The sequence below is a fragment of the Chiloscyllium plagiosum genome, unplaced genomic scaffold (assembly GCF_037043375.1).
Source record: "Chiloscyllium plagiosum isolate Xiang-an unplaced genomic scaffold, Cpla_swu_hap1 HiC_scaffold_9, whole genome shotgun sequence".
NCBI classification, from domain to species: Eukaryota; Metazoa; Chordata; class Chondrichthyes; order Orectolobiformes; family Hemiscylliidae; genus Chiloscyllium; species Chiloscyllium plagiosum.
In genome coordinates, this window is record NW_028270147.1 from 20,748,061 (window position 1) to 20,771,883 (window position 23,823).

General features: G+C 42.1%; 1 protein-coding gene across 5 annotated transcripts in view; it reads right to left on the reverse strand.

The window, feature by feature from the left end:
- The window catches only part of glmna (glomulin, FKBP associated protein a), an 87,510-nt gene that overhangs the window by 25,689 nt on the left and 37,998 nt on the right, over positions 1-23,823 (reverse strand). For all 5 annotated transcript variants that reach the window (XM_087990452.1, XM_087990454.1, XM_087990455.1 and 2 more), the window contains exons 5-9: positions 20,685-20,793; positions 19,635-19,881; positions 19,426-19,528; positions 7,107-7,297; positions 4,728-4,781 (exon numbers count right to left, since the gene is read on the reverse strand). In XM_087990452.1, the coding sequence (XP_087846578.1) occupies positions 4,728-4,781; positions 7,107-7,297; positions 19,426-19,528; positions 19,635-19,881; positions 20,685-20,793 (704 nt within the window). The remainder of the gene's footprint in view (positions 1-4,727; positions 4,782-7,106; positions 7,298-19,425; positions 19,529-19,634; positions 19,882-20,684; positions 20,794-23,823) is intronic.

Here is a 23,823-nt window from a genome sequence, read left to right on the forward strand (position 1 = left end):
TTTTCATTACAAATGATTTGGGAGGTTTGCCTATAAAGCATTGATAGATCTCTCAATTCAAAGCACAACAATATTGGAAAGTATATTTCTCAGCCTCACTATTGGCATATCAACCAGGTCATAGTCAAATGTGATAAATAAGCCAGTTTTGAGATAGTTTGCTATGCAGGGTACAAAGTATGCTAAGGAATTCCAAACTCTCTCTCATGGAACAGAATAGGTCAGGACATCAAGGCAGAGATTTGAATTAACCCCTTACATCCCTTCACCCTTTCCAACTCAGTGTATTCTTTCAAGTTAGTAGAGGGTTCAATAATTGGAGGCACAGTTTTAAGGTAAGGAGCAGGAGGTTTACATGGGATTTGAGGAAAAGAAAATTTAATCAGAGGGTTGTGGGTATCTGGAACTCAGTACCAATAAGAGAGGGAGGGGCAGGAACCCACAAGACATTTAAGAACTACTTAGGTGAGCACTTGAAACACCATAGTATTCAAGTGCTGGAAAATGGGATTAGAATAGATGAATGTTTGATGACTGGCACAGAATTGATGGGCCAAAAACCTCTTTCTGTGCTACAAAAATCTGACTCTCATTCCTACAGCATCATGCTCCAAGATCCTATTTAAATTCCCAGCATAGGTTTATGAGTGGTCAATACAGTAATCCTGATCAACAGCAGAGTCAACTGACTGATATGAATCCTGCCAAAAGGAAGAAATGTGGGACCAAAACATTGTCAACTATCGAACCCAGAGGGTGATTTTCCAGGTTGTGGACTTCCGATTCTGGATGCCTCAAGGTGGATGCACCCTCTGAAAAATAAAATTATAAATTGACAATGGTCACAGCTACTAGACTGTCCTTATGGAAGAAAAACACCAAAAGAACAGTGAGCCTACGACCACAGGTAGCCCTCTGCCATTCAAATTTGAGAGATTTTGGGTGCAAAGTTCAAGGAAGCATCTGGACTGCCACTGAAAAGGCATCTCAATTCATCAATTAAACTCCAGCTTCAGCAGGCGGCTCACCTGCTTCCCAGACAGTATAGTCCATTGTCTTCAAAACAGGAGAAGGGAAGAAAACAATTGGAAAAAGGCATCAGGCATCTCCCTTGAGTTGGCTATTACATTGCAAAGTTTGTTTTATTACACAGGTTTTAGTCACATTGCTAATCATAGAACATAGAACATAGAACATAGAAGAATACAGCGCAGTACAGGCCCTTGGGCCCTCGATGTTGCGCCGATCCAAGCCCACCTAAACTACACTAACCCACTATCCTCCATATACCTATCCAATGCCCTCTTAAATGCCCATAAAGAGGGAGAGTCCACCACTGTTACTGGCAGGGCATTCCATGAACTAACGACTCGCTGAGTGAAGAACCTACCCCTAACATCTGTCCTATATCTACCCCCCCTTAATTTAAAGCTATGCCCCCTTGTAATACCCGACTCAATACGCGGGAAAAGGTTCATACTGTCGACCCTATCTAACCCCCTAATCATCTTGTACACCTCAATCAAGTCACCCCTAAACCTTCTTTTCTCTAGTGAAAACAGCCCCAAGTGCCTCAGTCTTTCCTCATACGATTTTCCTTCCATACCAGGCAACATCCTGGTAAACCTCCTCTGCACCCGTTCCAATGCCTCCACATCCTTCCTATAGTATGGCGACCAAAACTGCACACAATATTCCAGATGCGGCCGTACCAGAGTCTTATACAACTGCATCATGACCTCAGGACTCCGGAACTCAATTCCTCTACCAATAAAAGCCAGTACGCCATATGCCTTCCTCACCGCACTATTTACCTGGGTGGCAACTTTCAGAGATCTGTGTACATGGACACCAAGATCCCTCTGCTCATCCACACTACCAAGTATCCGACCATTAGCCCAGTACCCCATCTTTTTGTTATTCTTCCCAAAGTGAATCACCTCGCACTTAGCTACATTGAATTCCATCTGCCACCTTTCTGCCCAGCTCTGCAGCTTCTCTATATCCTGCTGTAACCTGCTACATGCTTCCTCACTGTCAACAACTCCTCCGACTTTCGTATCATCCGCAAACTTGCTCACCCAACCTTCTAACCCCTCTTCCAGGTCATTTATAAAAATGACAAACAGCAATGGTCCCAAAACAGATCCTTGCGGAACACCGCTAGTGACGGCACTCCATGAAGAAACTTTGCCATCAACTACTACCCTCTGTCTTCTTCCATCCAGCCAATTCCTAATCCAAACCTCCAACTCACCCTCAATGCCATATCTCCGTATTTTCTGCAGTAGCCTACCATGGGGAACCTTATCAAACGCCTTACTAAAATCCATATATACCACATCTACCGCTTTCCCCTCATCAACCTCCTTCGTCACCTTTTCAAAGAATTCAATAAGGTTTGTGAGGCACGACCTGCCCTTCACAAAACCATGCTGACTATCCTTGATCACATTATTCCTATCCAGATGTGCATAAATCCTATCCCTTACAATTCTCTCTAAGACTTTGCCCACAACAGAAGTGAGACTCACCGGCCTATAGTTATTAGGGCTATCCCTACTCCCCTTTTTGAACAAGGGAACCACATTTGCTATCCTCCAGTCTTCTGGGACTACTCCTGTAGACAAAGAGGACATAAAAATCAAGGCCAATGGCTCTGCAATCTCCTCCCTTGCTTCCCAGAGAATCCTAGGATAAATGCCATCAGGCCCAGGGGACTTATCTATTTTCACCTTTTCCAGGATTTCCAACACCTCTTCTCTACATACCTCAAAGCCATCCATTCTACTTATTTGTGCCTCAGTATTCTCATCGACAACAATGCCCTGTTCCTGAGTGAATACTGAAGAAAAGTATTCATTCAGTGTCTCCCCAATCTCTTCCGCCTCCACACACAACTTCCCCCTACTATCCTTGACTGGACCTATTCCTACCCTAGTCATTCTTTTATTCCTAACATACCTATAGAAAGCCTTAGGGTTTTCCCTAATCCTATCTACTAAGGACCTTTCATGTCCCCTCCTTGCTGCTTTTAGCTCTCTTTTCAGGTCCTTCCTGGCTACCCTATAACTCTCAATCGCCCCAATTGAACCTTCACGTCTCATCTTGAGGTAGGCCGCCCTCTTCCATTTAACAAGGGATTCCAATTCCTTATTAAACCACGGCTCCCTCGCACGACCCTTTCCTTCCTGCCTGACAGGTACATAATTATCAAGGACACTCAATAGTTGCCCCTTGAACAAGTTCCACATATCATTTACACTCTTGCCTTGGAGTCTACTTTTCCAAGCCACACATCCTAAGTCATGCCTCACCGCATCATAATTTCCCTTACCCCAGCTATAATTCTTGCCCTGTAGTACACACTTATCCCTCTCCATCACGAGTGTAAAAATCACCGAATTATGGTCACTATCCCCAAAGTGCTCACCTACCTCTAATTCTAACACCTGGCCTGGTTCGTTACCCAGAACCAAATCCAGTATGGCCTCACCTCTTGTTGGCCTGTCTACATATTGTGTCAGGAAACTCTCCTGCACACATTGAACAAACACTGACCCATCTAACGAACTTGAGCTATAGCTTTCCCAATCAATATCAGGAAAGTTAAAGTCCCCCATAACAACCACCCTATTACTGTCACTCATCTCCTGAATCACCTTCCCAATCCTTTCTTCAATGATTCTAGGACTATTAGGAGGCCTGTAAAAGACTCCTAACAGGGTGACCTCACCTTTCCTATTCCTAACCTCAGCCCAAACTACCTCAGATGGCAAGTCCTCATCCATCGTCCTTTCCACCGCTGTAATACTATCTTTGACAAGCAATGCCACACCTCCCCCTCTTTTACCCCCACCTCTGACCCTACTAAAACATTTAAATCCCGGAACCTGCAACAGCCAATCCTGTCCCTGTTCTAGCCATGTCTCCGTAATAGCCACAACATCGAAGTCCCAGGTACCAACCAACGCTGCAAGTTCACCTACCTTATTTCGTATACTTCTTGCATTGAAGTATACACACTTCAAGCCACTTCCCTGTTTACAGGCACCCTCCTTGGAAATTGATCCCATGTTCCTCACCTCCCTACACTCCAGGCCCTGCACCCTGAAGCTACAATCTGGGTTCCCATGCCCCTGCCGAGTTAGTTTAAACCCCCCCCAAGAGCACTAGCAAACCTCCCCCCAAGGATACTGGTTCCCCTCAGGTTCAGGTGTAGACCATCCTGTTTATAGAGGTCCCACCGTCCCCAGAAAGAACCCCAGTTATCCAAAAACTGGAACCCCTCCCTCCTGCACCATCCCTGAAGCCACGCATTTAATTGTTCTCTCTCCCTATTCCTCGAATCTCTATCACGTGGCACGGGTAACAAACCAGAGACAACAACTCTGTTTGTTCTAACTCCGAGCTTCCAACCTAGCTCCCTGAAAGCCTGTCTAACATCCTCAGCACTCCTCCTACCTATGTCGTTGGTGCCAATGTGGACCACGACTTCGGGTTGCTCCCCCTCCCCCTCCAGGACCCGGAAAACACGATCAGAGACATCACGTACCCTTGCACCTGGGAGGCAACATACCAAACGTGAGTCTCTCTCGTTCCCACAAAACCGCCTATCTGTGCCACGAACTATCGAGTCCCCAATTACTACTGCTCTGCTCTTCTTCACCCTTCCCTTCTGAGTAACGGGGACAGGCTCAGATAATTCTCCAGATATATTAACTTACTTGCTAATTAGTGCAGCTATATATTCCATATTAAATAGAAGCAGGTATCCAGGACTGCAAAAGAGAAATTTCAAATTAAAATAATTAAACTGGTTATTTTAATGAAATATCATTCACAGATGATTTCATGCAAATTAAAATACGCAGAAATTATAAATGTCAATTACTGCCAAAAGGACTGCAAACACTAAATCAGAAACAAAAATAGAAATTGTTGGAAAAGCTCAGCAGGTCTGGCAACATCTGTGGAGAGGAATCAGAGTTAACGTTTCGGATCAAGTGACCCTTTCTCAGAACCTGAAGTCTTGAAACGGTTAAAGGTTGATAAATCCCCAGGACCTGATCAGGTGTACTCTAGAGCTCTGTAGGAAGCTAGAGAAGTGATTGCTGGGCCTCTTGCTGAGATATTTGTATCATCGATAGGCACAGGTGAGGTGCCGGAAGACTGGAGGTTAGCTAACGTGGTGGCGCTGTTTAAGAAGGGCGGTAAAGACAAGCCAGGGAACCATAGACCGGTGAGCCTGACCTCAGTGGTGGGCAAGTTGTTGGAGGGAATCCTGAGGGACAGGATGTACATGTATTTGGTAAAGCAAGGACTGATTAGGGATAGTCAGCATGGCTTTGTGCGTGGGAAATCATGTCTCACAAACTTAATAGGGTTTTTTTGAGGAAGTAACAAAGAGGATTGATGAGGGCAGAGCAGTAGATGTGATCTATATGGACTTCAGTAAGGCATTTGACAAGGTTTCCCATGGGAGACAGACGAGCAAGGTTAGATCTCACGGAATACAGGGAGAACTAGCCATTTGGATACAGAACTGGTTCAAAGGTAGAAGACAGAGGGTGGTGGTGAGGATTGTTTTTCAGACTGAAGGCCTGTGACCAGTGGAGTCCCACAAGGAGTGGTGCTGGGTCCTCTCCTTTTTGTCATTTACATAATTGATTTGGATGCGAGCATAAGAGGTACAGTTAGTAAGTTTGCAGATGACACCAAAATTTGAGGTGTAGTGGACAGTGAAGAGGGTTACCTCAGATTACAACAGGATCTTGACCAAATGTGCCAATGGGCTGAGAAGTGGCAGATGAAGTTTAATCTAGATAAATGCGAGGTGCTGCATTTTGGAAAAGCAAATCTTAGCAGGATTTATACACTTAATGGTCAGGTCCTAGGGAGTGTTGCTGAACAAAGAGATCTTGGAGTGCAGGTTCATAGCTCCTTGAGAGTGGAGCCACAGGTTGATAGGGTAGTGAAGGCAGCGTTTGGTATGCTTACCTTTATTGGTCAGAGTATTGAGTAAAGGAGTTGGGAGTTCATGTTGCGGGTGTACAGGACATTGGTTAGGCCACTGTTGGAATATTGCGTGCAATTCTGGTCTCCTTCCTATCGGAAAGATGTTGTGAAACTTGAAAGGGTTCAGAAAGGTTTACAAGGATGTTGCCAGGGTTGGAGGATTTGAGCTCTAGGGAGAGGCTGAACAGGCTGGGGCTGTTTTCCCTGGAGCGTCAGCGGCTAAGAGGTGACCTTATAGAGGTTTACAAAATTATGAGGGGCATGGATAGAATAAATAGACACAGTCTTTTCCCTGGGGTCGGGGAGTCCTGAACTGGAGGACATAGGTTTAAGGTGAGAGAGGAAAGATATAAAAGAGACCTACGGGGCAACTTTTTCACGCGGAGGGTGGTACGTATATGGAATGAGCTGCCAGAGGCAGTGGTGGAGGCTGGTACAATTGCAACATTTAAGAGGCATTTGGATGGATATATGAATAGGAAGAGTTTGGAGGGCTATGGGCCGGGTGCTAGCAGGTGAGACTAGATTGGGTTGGGATATCTGGTTGACACAGATGGGTTTGACCAAAGGGTCTGTGTCCATGCTGTACATCTCTATGACTCTATAATAAGATCACCATAATATTTGGACCATTTCAAAGAAAAGTTCTTAAGTTAAGACTGTGTGACAGCAGAAGATTATGTATGGTAAAACACAATACATAAAATATTCTATTCTGAAGAAGAGTCACTGGATCCAAAATATTAACTCCGCTTTCTCTCCACGGATGCTGCCAGACCTGCTGAGGTTCTCTAGCAACTTATGTTTTTATGTAAAATATTCTCATGGCGTCTCAAATAGGTTAAGAGCATAACAGGCAGAAGCATGAATAAAGTTATCTGAATGAATCATTGTTCAAAAAGGAAATGAACATGAGGAAGATTTGAAAAACAAGTGAAAAAGTTCCAAATTGCTGGGGTGGGACTAAGAGCAGGAACATGACAGAAGTGGTTTGAGTTCTAGGAATAGCAAGCGTTACAATGTGAATTTTACATCTCATTCAATCCTTGGAATGCTAAGCAAACTAATAGGCTTTCATTTTTACATACCTGTATATAGCTGGAAATTGATCAATGCCAATATGCTGAACAAATAGAAGATATGCCAAGCTTGCCAGCGAATCTGTAGGGTATTTCACATCTTCCTTTAGAGGGTCAATCTCTTGCAATGTTTTTCTGGATAGTAGCAACTGATGAGCCATCAACACAGGAAGCGACTCACCCATTGCTAATAGGTAAACCTACGGAGAAGGATAGCGCTATTAAAGCATTACAGACTTCTCTGCCAAACTGATAAAATTTATGTCATCAAAACTGCAAGGCAGGAATGATGCCAGGGAAATGGTTGAGTGTTTAGGGTAAATCTGGGTGAATGTGGATTATTAGGTCCAGTGAGGAGGGTGCGAATATCATGAACAGTAACGGAGAAGAGGAAGTATTGTGTCCAGAGGGAACAGCAAGGCTGTTGGGTCTTTGGGTGAGTGGGTGGGGTAGAGTGGGTAGGGTGTGTTGGCTATTAGGTCAAGGGTCCAGAGGGTGTAAGACATCTGGGGAAGTTTGGGGATATGAGCAATACGTTGTGGTTCAGTTTGCCAGTTATCTAGGAATTTGAGTAGGTTTTTAAATGTCTCTTCCTGTCTGACTATTATCTTAACTGAAGCAGAACCCTTAAACGTCCAATTTAAATGGATGTGACCATCTTGGAGACATGGAGAGAGCAGGGACAGGAATGGTTGTTACACGTTCCAGGATTTAGACTTTTCAGGAATATCGGGGAAGGTGGTAAAAGAGGGGGAGGTGTAGCATTGTTAGTCCAGGACAGTATCACAGTAGCAGAAAGAACGTCTTATGAGGACTCGCCCACCAAAGTAGTATGGGCTGAGGTTAGAAACAGGAAAGGAGAGGTCACCCTGTTGGGAGTTTTCTATAGGCCCCCTAATAGTTCCAGAGATGCGGAAGATAGGATAGCAAAGATGATTCTGGATAGGAACGAAAGTAACAGGGTAGCTATTATGGGGGACTTTAATTTTCCAAATATTGATTGCAAACACTATAGTTTGAGTACTTTAGATGGGTCAGTTTTTATCCAATATGCGCAGGAGGGTTTCCTGACACAGTATGTAGATCGGCCAACAAGAGGTGAGGCCACATTGGATTTGGTAATGGGTAATGAACCGGGCTAGGTGTTAGATTTGGAGGTAGGTGAGCACTTTGGTGATAGTAACCAATTCAGTTATGTTTGATTTACCGATGGAGAGGGATAGGTATATACTGCAGGGCAAGAGTTATAGCTGAGGGAAAGGCAATTATGATGTGATTAGGCAAGATTTACGATGTATAGGATGGGGAAGGAAACTGCAGGGGATGGGCACAATTGAAATGTGGAGCTTGTTTAAGGAACAGCTACTGCGTGTCCTTCTTAAGTATGTACCTGGCAGGGTGGAAGTGGTCAAGCGAGGGAACCATGGTTTACTAAAGAAGTTGAATCTTTTGTCAAGAGGAGGAGGGAGGCTTATGTAAAGATGAGATGTGTAGGCTCAGTTAGGGCGTTTGAGACTTACAAGTTAGCCAGGAAGGATCTAATGAGAGAGCTAAGAAGAGCCAGGAGGGACATGAGAAGTCTTTGGCAGATAGGATCAAGGAAAATCCTAAAGGTTTGTATAGGTATGTCAGAAATAAAAGAATGACTAGGATAAGATTAGGGCCAGTCAAGGACAATAATGGGAAGTTGTACGTGAAGTCCAAAGAAATAGGAGGGGCACTAAATGAATATTTTTCATCAGTATTCACACAGGAAAAAGACTATGTTGTTGAGGAGAATACTGAGATACAAGCTATTAGATTAGATGGGATTGAGGTTCATAAGGAGGTGGTGTTAGAAATTCTGGGAAGTGTGAAAATAGATGAGTTCCCTGGGCCAGATGGGATTTATCCTACGATTCTCTGGAAAGCCAGGGAGGAGAGTGCAGAGCCTTTGACTTTGATCTGTATCCAGTCATTGTCTACAGGAATAGTGCCAGACTGGAGGATAGCAAATGTTGTCCCCTTGTTCAAGAAGGGAAGTAGAGACAACCCTGGTAATTATAGACCAGTGCACCTTAATTCTGTTGTGGGCAACATTTTGGAGACGCTTATAAGAGATAGGATTTATAATCATCTAGAAAGGAATAATTTGGTTAGAGATAGTCAGCACAGTTTTTAGATTAAATTTGATTACTTACAGTGTGGAAACAGGCCCTTCGACCCAACAAGTCCGCACTGACCATCCGAACAGCAACCCACCCAGACCATTCCCCTACATTTACCCGTTCACCTACCACTACGGGCAATTTAGCATGGCCAATTCACCTAACGGGCACATTTTTGGACCGTGGGAGGAAACCGGAGAACCCAGAGAAAACCCACGCAGACACAGGGAGAATGTGCAAACTCCACACAGACAGTTGCCGGAGGTGGGAAATGAACCCTGGTCTCTGGGGTTGTGAGGCAACAGTGCTAACCACTATGCCACCGTGCCGTCCACTTTTGTGAAGGGTAAGTCGTGCCTAAGAAGCTTTATTGAGTTCTTTGAGAAGGTGACCAAATAGGTGGATGAGGGTAAAACTATTGATGTGTATATGGATTTCAGTAAAGCATTTGATAAGGTTCCCCACAGTAGGCTATTGCGGAAAATACGGAAGTATGGGATTGAGGGGAATTTAGAGGTTTGGATCAGAAATTGGCTGGCTGAAAGAAGACAGAGGGTGGTGGTTAATGGGAAATGTTCACCTGTAATTACGAGTGGTGTACCACAAGGATCTGTTTTGGGACCACTGCTGTTTGTCAGTTTTACAAATGACTTGGATGAGGGCATAGAAGGATGGGTTTGTAAATTTATGGATGACACGAAAATTGGTAGAGTTCTGGACAGTGTGGAAGGATGTTGCAGGTTACAGAGGGATATAGATACGCTGCAGAGTTGGGCTGAGAGGTGGCAAATGGAGTTTAATGTGGAAAAGTGTGAAGTGATCCACTTCGGAAAGAGTAACAGGAATATCGAGTACTGGGCTAATGACAAGTTTCTTGGTAATGTGGATGAGCAGAGAGATATCAGTGTCCATGTGCGTAGATCCCTGAAAGTTGCCACCCAGACTGATAGGCGTTATGAAGGCGTACAGTGTGTTAGCTTTTATTGGTAGAGGGAAGGAGTATCAGAGCCATGAAGTCATGTTTCAGCAAACCTCTGGTGCGCCTGCACTTGCAGTACTGCATACAGGTCTGGTTGCTGCATTATAGCAAGGATGTGGAAGCATTGGAAAGACTGCAGAGAAAATTTACCAGGATGTTGCCTGGTATGGATGGAAGGTCTTATGCAGAAAGGCTGAGGCACTTGAGGCTGTTTTCTTGAGAGAGAAGAAGGTTAAGAGGTGAATTAATAGAGGCATACAAGATGATCAGAGGATTAGATAGGGTGGACAGAGGGAGCCTATTTCCTCGGATGGTGATGGCTATCACAAAGGTACATTGCTTTAAATTGAGGGGTAATTTAGGACAGATGTCAGAGGTAGGTTCTTTACTCGGAGTAGTAAAGGTGCGGATTGCCCTGCCTGCAACTGTAGTGGACTCGCCAACATTAAGGACATTTAAATGGTTATTGGATAAACATATGGATGATAATGGAATAGTGTAGGTTAGATGGGCTTTAGAATGGTTTCACACGTCGGTGAAAAATCGAGGGCCGAAGGACCTGTACTGTGCTGTAATGTTCTATGTTTTATGATACTTTTGAAGGTTTCCAGGTGCAGAGGAATTGCCCACTAGAATCTGCAATTTCCCAGGCAAATCCATTGGAGTCTGCTACATTGGGAATGTAGCAATGTACAATTCCTATCTACACACTTCAAAAATAAAATAACCTGGCCATCAGAAAAGCCTAACCAGTATTTTAGGTCTTGGCTCACCAATGCCATGTACAGGTGTACCAAAGCTTCCCAACTTTTATACTATTTCCACCCTGCAATAAATGCCAAATTTGTTTTTTCCCAGTTATTTGCTATAACAACATACTAATGTTTTGTATACTAGAATATCCGTTCATTCTTTAGTCATTCACCATTTTAATAATATTGTTTTCTCATTCTTATGAGCAAAGTGGACAACCTACCATTTTCCCGCATTATATTCTATCTGCCAAATCATTGTCCACTCACTTAACCTACATTATCATTTTGAATTTGTACTTCAAAATAGAGACAGATGTTTTTATTTCAGTTCTGTGATGATAGTTCTGAAATAAAAAGGGTCAGGAAGTCATTTGCACAGTGACTTAAGTGCATCAATTCTAGGAAATCATACGATTGCAATCAAATGCCCAGGAGAACCAGGTCATGTTAATATACAAATATTTATATTGTTGAGTTTATGACTGGCAGAGTAAACCTACCAAATGCGTTATGATGTTTCATTTTGATTTCAGAACAGAAGTTTTAGTTCTGAAGAATCTGGAGTTTCATTCAGAAAAGCAGGAAAATCAAGTTTTCCAGTTAGAGTCATAGAGACATAGAGATGTACAGCATGGAAACAGACACTTCGGTCCAACCTGTCCACGCCAACCAGATATCCCAACCCAATCTAGTCCCACCTGCCAGCATCCGGCCCATATCCCTCCAAAACTTTCCTATTCATATACCCATCCAAATGCCTCTTAAATGTTGCAATTGTACCAGCCTCCACCACAGCCTCTGGCAGCTCATTCCATACACGTATCACCCTCTGCGTGAAAGTTGCCCCTTAGGTCTCTTTTATATCTTTCCTCTCTCACCCTAAACCTATGCCCTCTAGTTCTGGACTCCCTGACCCCAGGGAAAATACTTTGCCCATTTATCCTATCCATGCCTCTCATAATTTTGTAAACCTCTATAAGGTCACCCCTCAGCCTCCGATGCTCCAGGGAAAACAGCCCCATCCTGTTCAGCCTCTCCCTGTAGCTCAGATCCTCAACCCTGGCAACATCCTTGGAAATCTTTTGAATCCTTTCACGTTACACAACATCTTTCCAATAGGAAGGAGACCAGAATTGCATGCAATATTCCAACAGTGGCCTAACCAATGTCCTGTACACCCGCAACATGGCATGACCTCCCAACCCCTGTACTCAATACTTTGACCAATAAAGGAAAGCATACCAAACGCCTTCTTCACTATCCTATCTACCTGCGACTCCACTTTCAAGGAGCTATGAACCTGCACTCCAAGGTCTCTTTGTTCAGCAACACCCCCTCCCTAGGACCTTACCATTAAGTGTATAAGTCCTGCTAAGATTTGCTTTCCCAAAATGCAGCACCTCGCATTCATCTGAATTAAACTCCATCTGCCACTTCTCAGCCCACTGGTCCATCTGGTCCAGATCCTGTTGTAATCTGAGGTAACCCTCTTTGCTGTCCACGAGACCTCCAATTTTGGTGTCATCTGCAAACTTACTAACTGTACCTCTTATGCTCGCATCCAAATCATTTATGTAAATGAAAAAAGGTAGAGGGACCAGCACCAGGCCTCCAGTCTGAAAAACAACCCTCCACCACCACCCTCTGTCTTCTACCTTTGAGCCAGTTCTGTATCCAAATGGCTAGTTCTCCCTGTATTCCGTGAGATCTAGCCTTGCTAATCACCTCCCATGGGGAACCTTGTCGAATGCCCTACTGAAGTCTATATAGATCACATCTACTGCTCTGCCATCATCAATCTTCTTTGTTACTTCTACAAAAAACTCAATCGAGTTTGTGAGACATGATTTCCCACGCACAAAGCCATGCTGACTATCCCTAATCAGTCCTAGCCTTTCCAAATACATGTACATCCTGTCCCTCAGGATTCCCTCCAACAACTTGCCCACCACCAAGGTCAGGCTCACCGGTCTATAGTTCCCTGGCTTGTCTTTACCGCCCTTCTTAAAAAGTGGCACCACGTTTGCCAACCTCCAGTCTTCCGGCACCTCACCTGTGACTATCGATGATACAAATATCTTAGCAAGAGGCAGACCAATCACTTCTCTAGCTTCCCACAGAACTCTAGGGTACACCTGATCAGGTCCTGGGGATTTATCCACCTTTAACCGTTTCAAGACATCCAGCACTTCCTCCTCTGTAATATGGACATTTTGCAAATGTCACCATCCATTTCCCTACAGTCTATATCTTCCATATCCTTTTCCACAGTAAATACTGATGCAAAATATTCATTTAGTATCTCCCCATTTTTTGAGGCTCCACACAGTTCAGTTCATAGGATACCATTGACCCAGAAATGGTTTCGAGTGTGGAGCTTCCAAGCCAGCAGGGCTTAGAGAGAAGTTTTCAAGTTGTTTGGACTGAAAAATGTCTGCATCATCAGAATTGCAAGTGATTCTTGCCAGCAGACTTGGAAATCGTCCCCATAGTCCAAGAAAAAGAACCTGGGGAAAATTGGTTAAGTAAACATTTATAAAAGCTGAGATAAAAGTGATGTTTCTCAGATTAGGTCTCTGTGACAGATAGTCATAGGAAACAGATTGAAAATTAGTGAGGTTTTTGATCGTTTGATCTGTTTTCAATAAATAGTTTATTCTTTTTGTGTCATAAATTATGTTCTGTTGTTAAAGAACAATGTGCAGCATTGTTTCAGTAATGAACCAGTTTGTTAACCAATTGCAAAAATTAAACATATCACGCATCAAACCAGGTTTCATTCTTGGATGGACTTGTCCAGTATTAACACCAACTGGGATAACAATTTGCAGACTCTTGGGCTGTATTTTCTTATCCTAGCATGGGACAAACCTATGTCGGGCAAACAGATAAAAAGGCAGGTATGTCTCACATGTGAAAGTCTCACCTCTTATTTCTGTATCCAGCAATTTGAATCGTAAACTGTACACGTCTCAAGCCTACAATGAATTTGGAAGGTGACAATTAATGTATTCACTAACTCTTACCCACTTCTTTTTAAGATCCAGAAGGCAAGCTGCTAGATCTCATTAATTTTCCTAGTATTTTTCCTCTAGTGATCTTGATTGTTTAAGTTCCTCCGTCCCTTTTCCCCTTGATTTTCTACTATTTGTGGGATGTCTTCTATAATGAAGATACTACTTACAAAATACTTGCTCTAATTTGCTGCCATTTCTTGATTTCCATTATTATTCCTCCAATCTTGTCCTCTACGTGACCAAAGTTTATTTCAACTATTCTGCTCCTTTATATATTTGCATAAGTTCTTACTTTTTTGTTACATTTATTGCTAATATACCTCATTATAAATTCTCTCAATTTTTTTATTGTCCTTGTCTACTTTTAAAATTTCCTAGTCTTCTAATCTTTACAAGAAGCAAATGCCTTTGATTTCAACCTGATACTATTCTTAACTTAATCCTTCTCATAGAGGCTTTCTTTCTCAATGGAATATATCTTACTGAGTAATAAAATATCTCATAGGGTGCTGTATTGTTCTTTGTTCACCCTCTGTCTCTTACTGTAAGGCCAATTTTATATCCAATTGGCGAGCTCACTCTGAAGCCCATGTGATCTACCTTTGTTAATTACTCTATGAGAACCCAATCAAATGCTTTAGTAAAGTCCAAGTAAACTTCATCCACTGCTCTGCCCTCGTCAACTTTTTGGTTACTTCCTCAAAAAGACTCAAGTTTGTCAGACATGATTTCCTTCGCACAAAACCATGCTGATCATCCCTAATCATTCCTTGCCTCTACAAAAGCATGTTAATCCTATGCTTCAGAATTATCTCCAACAACTTATCCACCACCATCTCCTCATAGGTATGTCACTGCTTATCTAACATCTTAACTTATTTTCCCAATCTACTTTAGCCAACTCTGTCTTCATATCTTTGTAATTCTTTCTAGAAAGAGAGATCAGAGTTTAAAATCACCCAGTTAAGATAGAGATGAGGAAAATAAATTTCCCTCAGACGGTTTGTGACTTTGGAATTTGCTTTTTCAAAAGGCAATGGATACAGAATCTTTAAATATTTTAAGACAGTGGTAGGTGGATTCTTGATTGCCAACAGGAAAAATTATTGGTGTATGCATAAAAATAGAGCTGAAGTTAAATTCAGATCAGTCATGATCTTGTTTAATGACGGAGTCGGCTCAAGGGCTGAGCGGCTAGTGTTAGGTTTAAAAAAAATTGTCTCCAAACCAGACTATTAGGGGTTAATAGTTAAGCATTAATTGGACACAGCATTGAGCCATTGAAGCAAAACATGGAAAAATAGGCCGTGTCAAAAACAGCCAATTTTGGCTGAAAGGGTGCTGCATAACCTTGATTGTCTGAGGCAAACCATTCATTTTTGTAGTTAACATGGAGCCAACTGGCGATATTATCAACTTGTTTTCTGCACAATGGAATATTTGGAAAAGTATGAAAGTACTATGAAATGGTGATGTACATAATCAGAAATGGACGACTATCAAGGACTGGGCCGGGTTCAAGAGACTGGGGCCGTGGACATTCACCATCAGACTGGGGTCCGTGAAACCAGTACCATGGAATCTGAGACTGAGCTCCAAATGCCAGTCATCCACAATCCCGAGCATGAAAACAAATTATTGAGTATAAAGCAGTTTAAGCTAATAGGTTCGCTCATTAGTTTTTGTGTATGTACTAAGTAGATTAAGGTGCTATATATTGAAGTGCACATGCCAAATTGTAACCATTTTGATCAGATCTTGAGAAAGCATATAAAGTATGAGCAACTAGGGAAAGAGTTAAATTTTGGGTTGTGTAACAAAGACTCAGCCAGCAGAACTTGATTCAGATAAGAACTTGCAGTAAACAATGAGGTGCTGGAAGCAAGGGTAGTAGGTTAACGAGGTGAAAAAGCATTTATTATGTAAAGCCATTTAACAAGATGAAGTAGCATTCATTATGTAAAGTCAGTTAAGGTTAAGACATTCATTGTATAAGTCCAGATGTTTACTATTGACACTTGCTGATTGTAATGGTCACCCAATCAATATGAAGTTTGCCTTATTTGGATGCCGCTCGCTGTAAATGACTATATAATTCATTAAGGATCTGCTGTTTGAGAGAAGACGAAGAATTCATGTCTCTGTGTACATGGGCAATCGTTCTCTCCCCCTCCAGGGCCTGGAATAAAGATGAAGGAGGTAAAACTATCCTGTGTCTGAACATTTTGCTTCGACTGAGGCAAGAATGGGATGATAATCGGAAAGAACCCATTATGTACTTTCAGTCTACAATACATTGGCCTACTCTTGTTCCTAATTACCTGACAAGAAGTTCAGATGCAAATTTCTCTGATTCAAACTGAATACTAAAGTCTACCATGTTCTAAATATCAACGTCTACTGTGTTATGATCACTATTCCCAAAAGAATATTATCCCTCTGTGATAATTAATCTTTCCAGTCTCAGAGTCAGAGAGATGTACAGCATGGAAAGAAACCCTTCAGTCCAACCCGTCCATGCTGACTAGATATCCCAACCCAATCTAGTCCCACCTCCCAGCACCCGGCCCATATCCCTCCAACCCTTCCAATTCAAATACCATCCAAATGCCTTTAAAATGTTGCAATTGTATCAGCCTCCACCAGTTCCTCTGGCAGCTCATTCCATACACGTACCATCCTCTGCGTGAAAACATTGTTCCCGTATGTCTCTTTTATATATCTTTCCCCTCTCACTCTAAACCTATGCCCTCTAGTTCTGGATTCCCTGACCCCAGGGGAAAGACTTTGCCTATTTATCCTATCCATGCCCCTCATAATTTTGTAAACCTCTATAAGGTCACCCCTCAACCTCTGATGTTCCAGGGAAAACAGCCCCATCCTGTTCAGCCTCTCCCTATAGCTCAAATCCCCCAACCCTGGCAACATCCTTGTAAATCTTTTCTGAACCCTTTCAAGTTTCACAACATCTTTCCGATAGGAAGGAGACCAGAAATTGCACGCAATATAGCTAGGGCTATATTCCCTGGAGCATCGGAGGCTGAGGGTTGACCTTATAGAAGTGTACAAAATCATGAGGGGAATGGATAGGATAAATAGACAAAGTCCTTTCCCCGGGGTGGGGGAGTCCAGAACTCGAGGGCATAGGTTTAGATTGAGAGGGGAAAGATATAAAAGAGACCTAAGGGGCAACTTTTTCACTCAGAGGGTGGTACATATATGGAATGAGCTGCCAGATGAAGTGGTGGAAACTAGTACAATTGCAACATTTATAAAGGCACCTGAATGGGTATATGAATAGGAAGGGTTTGGAGGGATATGGGCCAGGGGCTGGCAGATGGGACATGTTTGGGTTGGGATATCTGATTGGCATGGACAAGTTGGACCAAAGGATCTGTTTCCACATTGTACATCTCTATGACTCCAAAATACTAATTTAGTATCTTCCCCATTTTCTGTGGCTCCACACAAAGGCTGACTTGCTGATCTCGGAGGGGCCCTATTCTCTCCCTAGTTACCCTTTTGTCCTTTATATATTTGTAAAAACTCTTTGGATTCTCCTTAATTCTATTTGCCAAAGCTATCTCATGTCCCCTTTTTGCCCTCCTGATTTCCCTTTTAAATATACTCCTACTTCCTTTATCTAAGGATTCACTCAATCTATCCTATCTATGCCTTACATATACTTCCTTCTTTTTCTTAACTAAACCCTCAATTTCTTTAGTCATCCAGCATTCTCTATACCTACCAGCCTTTCCTTTCACCCTAACAGGAATATACTTTCTCTGGATTCTCGTTATCTCATTTCTGAAGGCTTCCCATTTTCCAGCCGTCCCTTTACCTGCGAACATCTGCCCCCAATCAGCTTTTGAAAGTTCTTGCCTAATACCGTCAAAATTGGCCTTTCTCCAATTTAGAACTTCAACTTTTAGATCTGGTCTATCCTTTTCCATCATTAATTTAAATTAATAGAATTATGATCGCTGGCCCCAAAATGGTCTCCCACTGACACCTCAGTCACCTGCCCTGCCTCATTTCCCAAGAGTAAGTCAAGTTTTGCACCTTCTCTAGTAGGTACATCCACATACTGAATCAGAAAATTGTCTTGTACACACTTAACAAATTCCTCTCCATCTAAACGCTTCACACTATGGTAGTCCCAGTCTATGTTTGGAAAGTTAAAATCCCCTACCATAACCACCCTATTATTCTTACAGATAGCTGAGATCTCCTTACGACTTTGTTTCTCAATTTCCCTCTGACTATTAGGGGGTCTATAATACAATCCCAGTAAGGTTATCATCCCTTTCTTATTTCTCAGTTCCACCCAAATAACTTCCCTGGATGCATTTCCGGGAATAGCTGTAATGCTATCCCTTATCAAAAATGCCACTTCCCCTCCTCTCTTGCCTCCCTTTCTATCCTTCCTGTAGCATTTGTATCCTGGAACATTAAGCTGCCAGTCCTACCAATCCCTGAGCCATGTTTCTGTAATTGCTATGATATCCCAGTTCCATGTTCCTAACCATGCCCTGAGTTCATCTGCCTTCCCTAGATTACTAGGTCTAAAATGCACATTCCCTGATTGGCTCCACAACTTACTGCTTCAAGAACTGCCCTGCAAACATTTTATGACTTTCCTCAAGGCTACGATTGCCAATTTGATTTAGATAATCTGAAATTTGAAATCACCTGCAGTTATTCAAGAACCTTTCATAACAATCAATCTTTAATCTTCCACGCCAAAATAATTTCTCTCTATTGTACTGATCTCACCTCATCCTCTTCCTTTCTTCCTAATCTTTTTCAATGTGAAACAACTTTGAATATTCAACAGTGTTCACCATGCAACAATGAATCTATAATAGTTTTCATTTAAACCTAGTTACTTCTAGTTTGTGCCATCAATTCGTGCATTTTAGTTTAACTGCTGTTTGCCCTTTCCAAATTTCCCTTCATAAACAAAATTAGTTTGGGCATGAGGTGAGATATGAGAGAAACCAGAGATTGATACAGGGACAGGAGTGGGGGAATCTTGGAGAGATTGTAACTGGGTGGGCTAGCAGAAGGGAGTGAAGAAGCAAAGAAATTTGATTAGACAATTTTGAACATAATGACAAAGAAGCCCACAATTCAAGGAACTTTTCAATGCAATCTTATTTCCATAATTATTTTTAGAGCAATTACATGATTTTATTGATGCACTTAAATGCAGTATGTAACTCATTACATAATGCAAGATAAAATCTTAAATTGGACTTGTACCAATTTGTAAAGTATGCTGTGAATTAAATGCATAAATGGTTTAGTTGAGAGCTAATTTATTGAGAATGTAGGAAATAAACATGTAGAATACAGATGCACTTTCAAAGCAACAGATCAAAACTGTACCAGAAAGGTGTTAAAATGCTGTGGTCAAATCACACTTACCACAATTTCAGCAGCAAAAGTTCTCAACGAGTTGTCCTCAATCTCTTCAGTTAATGGACGTAACTGTGCTGTCAGCAGTGGGTATTCCAAACTTTTCATGCAACTATATCAATTGTAAAAACATCAGTTAGGTGACATTCATTAATTTACCTGACAAAATCCCTTAGTCAACAACATGCTGATCAATGACATGAAAATTAAGTACCTACAATTTCAGTAGTTCATCCTTTAGCTCATTACGGAAAGGGTTTCCCTCAGATTCTGTTGTGTGACTCACTTCATCCACAAATGGTTTAATAAAAGAGGTTACAGCCATGCAACACTTGCAAAGTCCATATTCATCCTGTTTACGTTGCTCATTTGAATAAGGTACAGGTAGTTTGGAGAGTTGGCTATGAATAGTTGCAAGAGATAGCCCCACAGAATATGCCTTTTTATGTTCCATCTTTAACAGTACTGAGAAAAAATTATGCAATTAGATCCAAGAAATCAAATAATACCTCTTTAAAATTACATTTTATTATGTGAAAAGCAAAAACAAGATACTAATTAATCTAAAGTTCCATACTTGCAGAATACCAGACCATATCTAAAACCAAGGTCAGTTTGTGACTTAACAAAAACTAGCCAAGCCAAACAGTGCTGAAGGAATATACTTAATTAAAAGCAAATTGGCCTTTTAACAAAGACTTGACATTTTCTATGATTACACATAAAATTAGATTGAAATTAGGTCTTGAAAATTTGTATTACAACAGAGGTATATCATAGAATTTCAATAATACATTTAGAACAAAAGTAAAGATTTCTAAAGGTCCTGAACCAAAGATGAATTCTGCTTCTCCAAAGCATTCTTATTACAAGTTGTTTCTTTAAATGAACAATGCAACAAAAGTACATGTAAGGCTTTGTATTTTTTGCAGTGGCAACTGGAAATGAGAACTGGGCTAGAGTGTTTGTGATTTCATACTAATTTTTAGGAAGGCCAGATCGGGTGCAGAACTGTGCATCATCCTTACTTGGATAAATGTGCCTTACAGGCATTAATTGATCAATTGAGTCAAGATTAATGACAGCGGGAATCGATCCCAACCCAGGTTTGGGACCCTATTTGAGCTTAACTCACAATGCAAAGAATCTGCTAACAATCTCTGACACTATGATAGATATTTGATTCTACAGTGTTAACCGGCATTAAGATTAGCCAAGAAATAGTTTTTTATAAAGTCTACTCGTATTGATAAACTATTTCAAATTACCTCTCTGAAGTGGCTGCAGGAGTAATAGGATTGTTTTGGCTATGTTATTTCCAACAGCCTCCTCAATCTGTTCAAATAAACCCACTAGAAGCTCCTTTGGGTTACTTATCTGCAAGGAAAACACATCAGATTGTGAAGCAAATCTCTCTCACTTTCGGACAAGCTACTTCAATTTCCAGAATAAAATATAAAAGTTTATGGATTTTTAAAATATAGATCATTAATGTTATATTTGTTGCATTTGTCAAATGCTCCTAGTTTGGCATTATTAATCATGCTTCCAGGTAGCTGGTCAATATTATTTTCTTCCAACAATGTCCCTGTCACTGCATTAACTGTACATTATGGTTTGACAGAGCTTCAACTCCCACCACTTCATCAGTAATACACTCTGATGGAAATCCACTTTGCCCTGCCTTTCTGGGAAAGCCACAGAATATCTCCTCATAAATTTACAAATCTTGGCAAAACAAAGTTTTCTATAGAATGAACATACAAGCAGTCAAATTAGGAGCAGGTATAGGCCATTTGACCACTCAACTCTCCTGACTGTGGTCTCAACCTACTTACCTAACTGCCCCCAATGTTTGATTCCTTTTTTCAATCGAGAATCTAATCTACCTCTGCCTTAAAAATATTCAGTGAGCCTGCCTTCACTGCACCCAGGGAAGAGAACTCCACAGATTCTTTATCCTTATCTTTCATGACTCAGGACAGTCCAAATTACTTGAAACTCAATGAAGTATAGTCACACTTATAAAGTGGGAAACGTGGCAGCTAATTTGCGCACAGCAAACTTGTACAAACAAGCAAGATGACAGTGGCCAGATAATCTGCTTTAGCGATGTTGTTTGAAAGATAAAAACTGATCAGAACATTTGGTAAAACTCCACTGTTGTTAAGTTAGTGCCTTTGTGTCTTTTTACATGAGTGCAGGGGTGGGCACCTCTCCGTCTCCATTTCTGGTGACCGACTAACCACTGACATCTACTACAAACCCACTGACTCCCATAGCTACCTGGACTACACCTCCTCCCACCCTACCTCCTGTAAAAACATTATCCCTTATTCCCAATTCCCTCTAGTTCCACTGCATCTGTCCCCAGGATGACCACTTCAACCTTAGAAAATCGCAGATGGCCTCCTTCTTCCAAGATTGCAATTTCCCTTCCCATGTTGTTAACGATGCCCTCCAACGCATCTCCTCCACTTCCTGCACCTCGCCCTTGAACCCCACTCCTCCCAACGCAATAAGGACAGAACCGCCCTGGTCCTCACCTTCCATTCCACTAACCTCTGCACACATTGCCACTTCCACCACCCTATGGACTCCATCCTCCGCCACTTCCACCACAAACGGACCCCAGCCTATCAGCATTCTGGAGAGACCATTCCCTCCATGACTCCCTCATCGGATCCACCCACCACCCCCCCCACCAGACCACACCCTACCCCCAGCACCTTCCTCTGCCACTGCAGGAATTGCAAAACCTGCACCCACACCACTCTCCTCACCTCTGTCCAAGGTTCCAAAGGATCCTTCCACATCTGACAGAAATTTACCTGTACCTCCACCAACATCATCTACTGTATCCGTTGCACACGATGTGGTCTCCTCTACATTGGGGAGACAGGAGAACTACTTGCAGATCATTTCAGAGAACATCTCTGGAACACCATCCAATGGCTGAACACTTCAACTCCCCCTCCCACTCCACCAAGGACATGCAGGTCCTGGGCCTCCTCCATCGCCAAACCCTTACCACCCGATGCATGGAGAAAGAACGCCTCATATTCCACCTTGGGACCCTCCAACCACATGGAATCATTGTGGATTTCACCAATTTCCTCATTTCCATTCCCTCACATTATCCCAGTCCCAACCCAACTTGGCACCGCCCTCCTCACCTGTCCATCACCTTTCCCATCTATCCGCTCCACCCTCCTCTCCAACCAATCAACTTCTCCCTCACCTTCATCTACAAATCGCATTCTCAGCTACCTTCCACCCACCCCCGTCCCATTTATCTCTCAGTCCCCCAGCCCACAAGCTTCATTTCTGATGAAGGGCTTAGACCCAAAATGCCAATTCTCCTGATCCTCTGATGCTGCCTGACCTGCTGTGCTTCTTCCAGAACTACACTCTCGACTCTGATCTCTAGCATCTTCAGTCCTCACTTTTTCCTATTAATGTATCCATCCAAATGTCTTTTGAATGTTGCAATTGTACCCGCATCACCACTTCCTCAGGAAGTTCATTCCATATGCGAGCCATCCTCTGTGTAAAACAATTGCCTCATGTCTCTTTTAAATCTCTCTCCTCTCACCTTAAAATGTGCCCCCGAGTCTTGAAATTCCCCATCTTAGGGAAAAGATGACTACCATCAACTCCGTTTATATCTCTCATTATTTTATAAACTTCTATCAGGTCATCTCTCAACCTATTACGCTCCAGAGAAAAAAGTCCCAGCCTTTCTTTATAACTCAAACCTTCCATACCCACCAACATCCCGGTAAATCTCCTCTGAACCTTCACCAGCTTGATAATATCCTTCCTATAACTGGGCGACCAGAACTGGACACACTATTGCAGAACAGGCCTCACCAATATGCTGTACAACCTCAACATACCACCTAAACCCTCAAACTCAAAGGACTGAACAATGACGGCAAGTCTGCCAAACACCTTTTTAAACACCTTGTCTATATGTGATGCAAACTTTAAAGAATTATGTACCTGCATCCCTTGGTCCCTCTGTTCTACAACATTTGCCAAGGTTCTACCATTAACTGTCTAAGCCCTACCATTGTTAATTAAACCCAAAATGGAATACCTCGTATTAGCTTAACCTCATATTTCCTCTTCTCCCACCTTATTGCTTTTTTAGTTATCCTCTGCTGATTTTTAAAGGCTTCCCAATCCTTCAGCTTCCCACTGAACTTCACCATATTGCAAGCTTCCAAGATAGGATAAATAGATATTCACTCACATTGTTAATCTCAAACTTTGTATTGTGCAAATTAGCTAGCACCTGCGTCTACATAATAACAAATTGTACTTCAAAATGATTGATTAGTTGCAAAGGGCTTCAGATATCTTAATGTGGAATGTGTTTGTTCTTAAAATACGCAACAAATG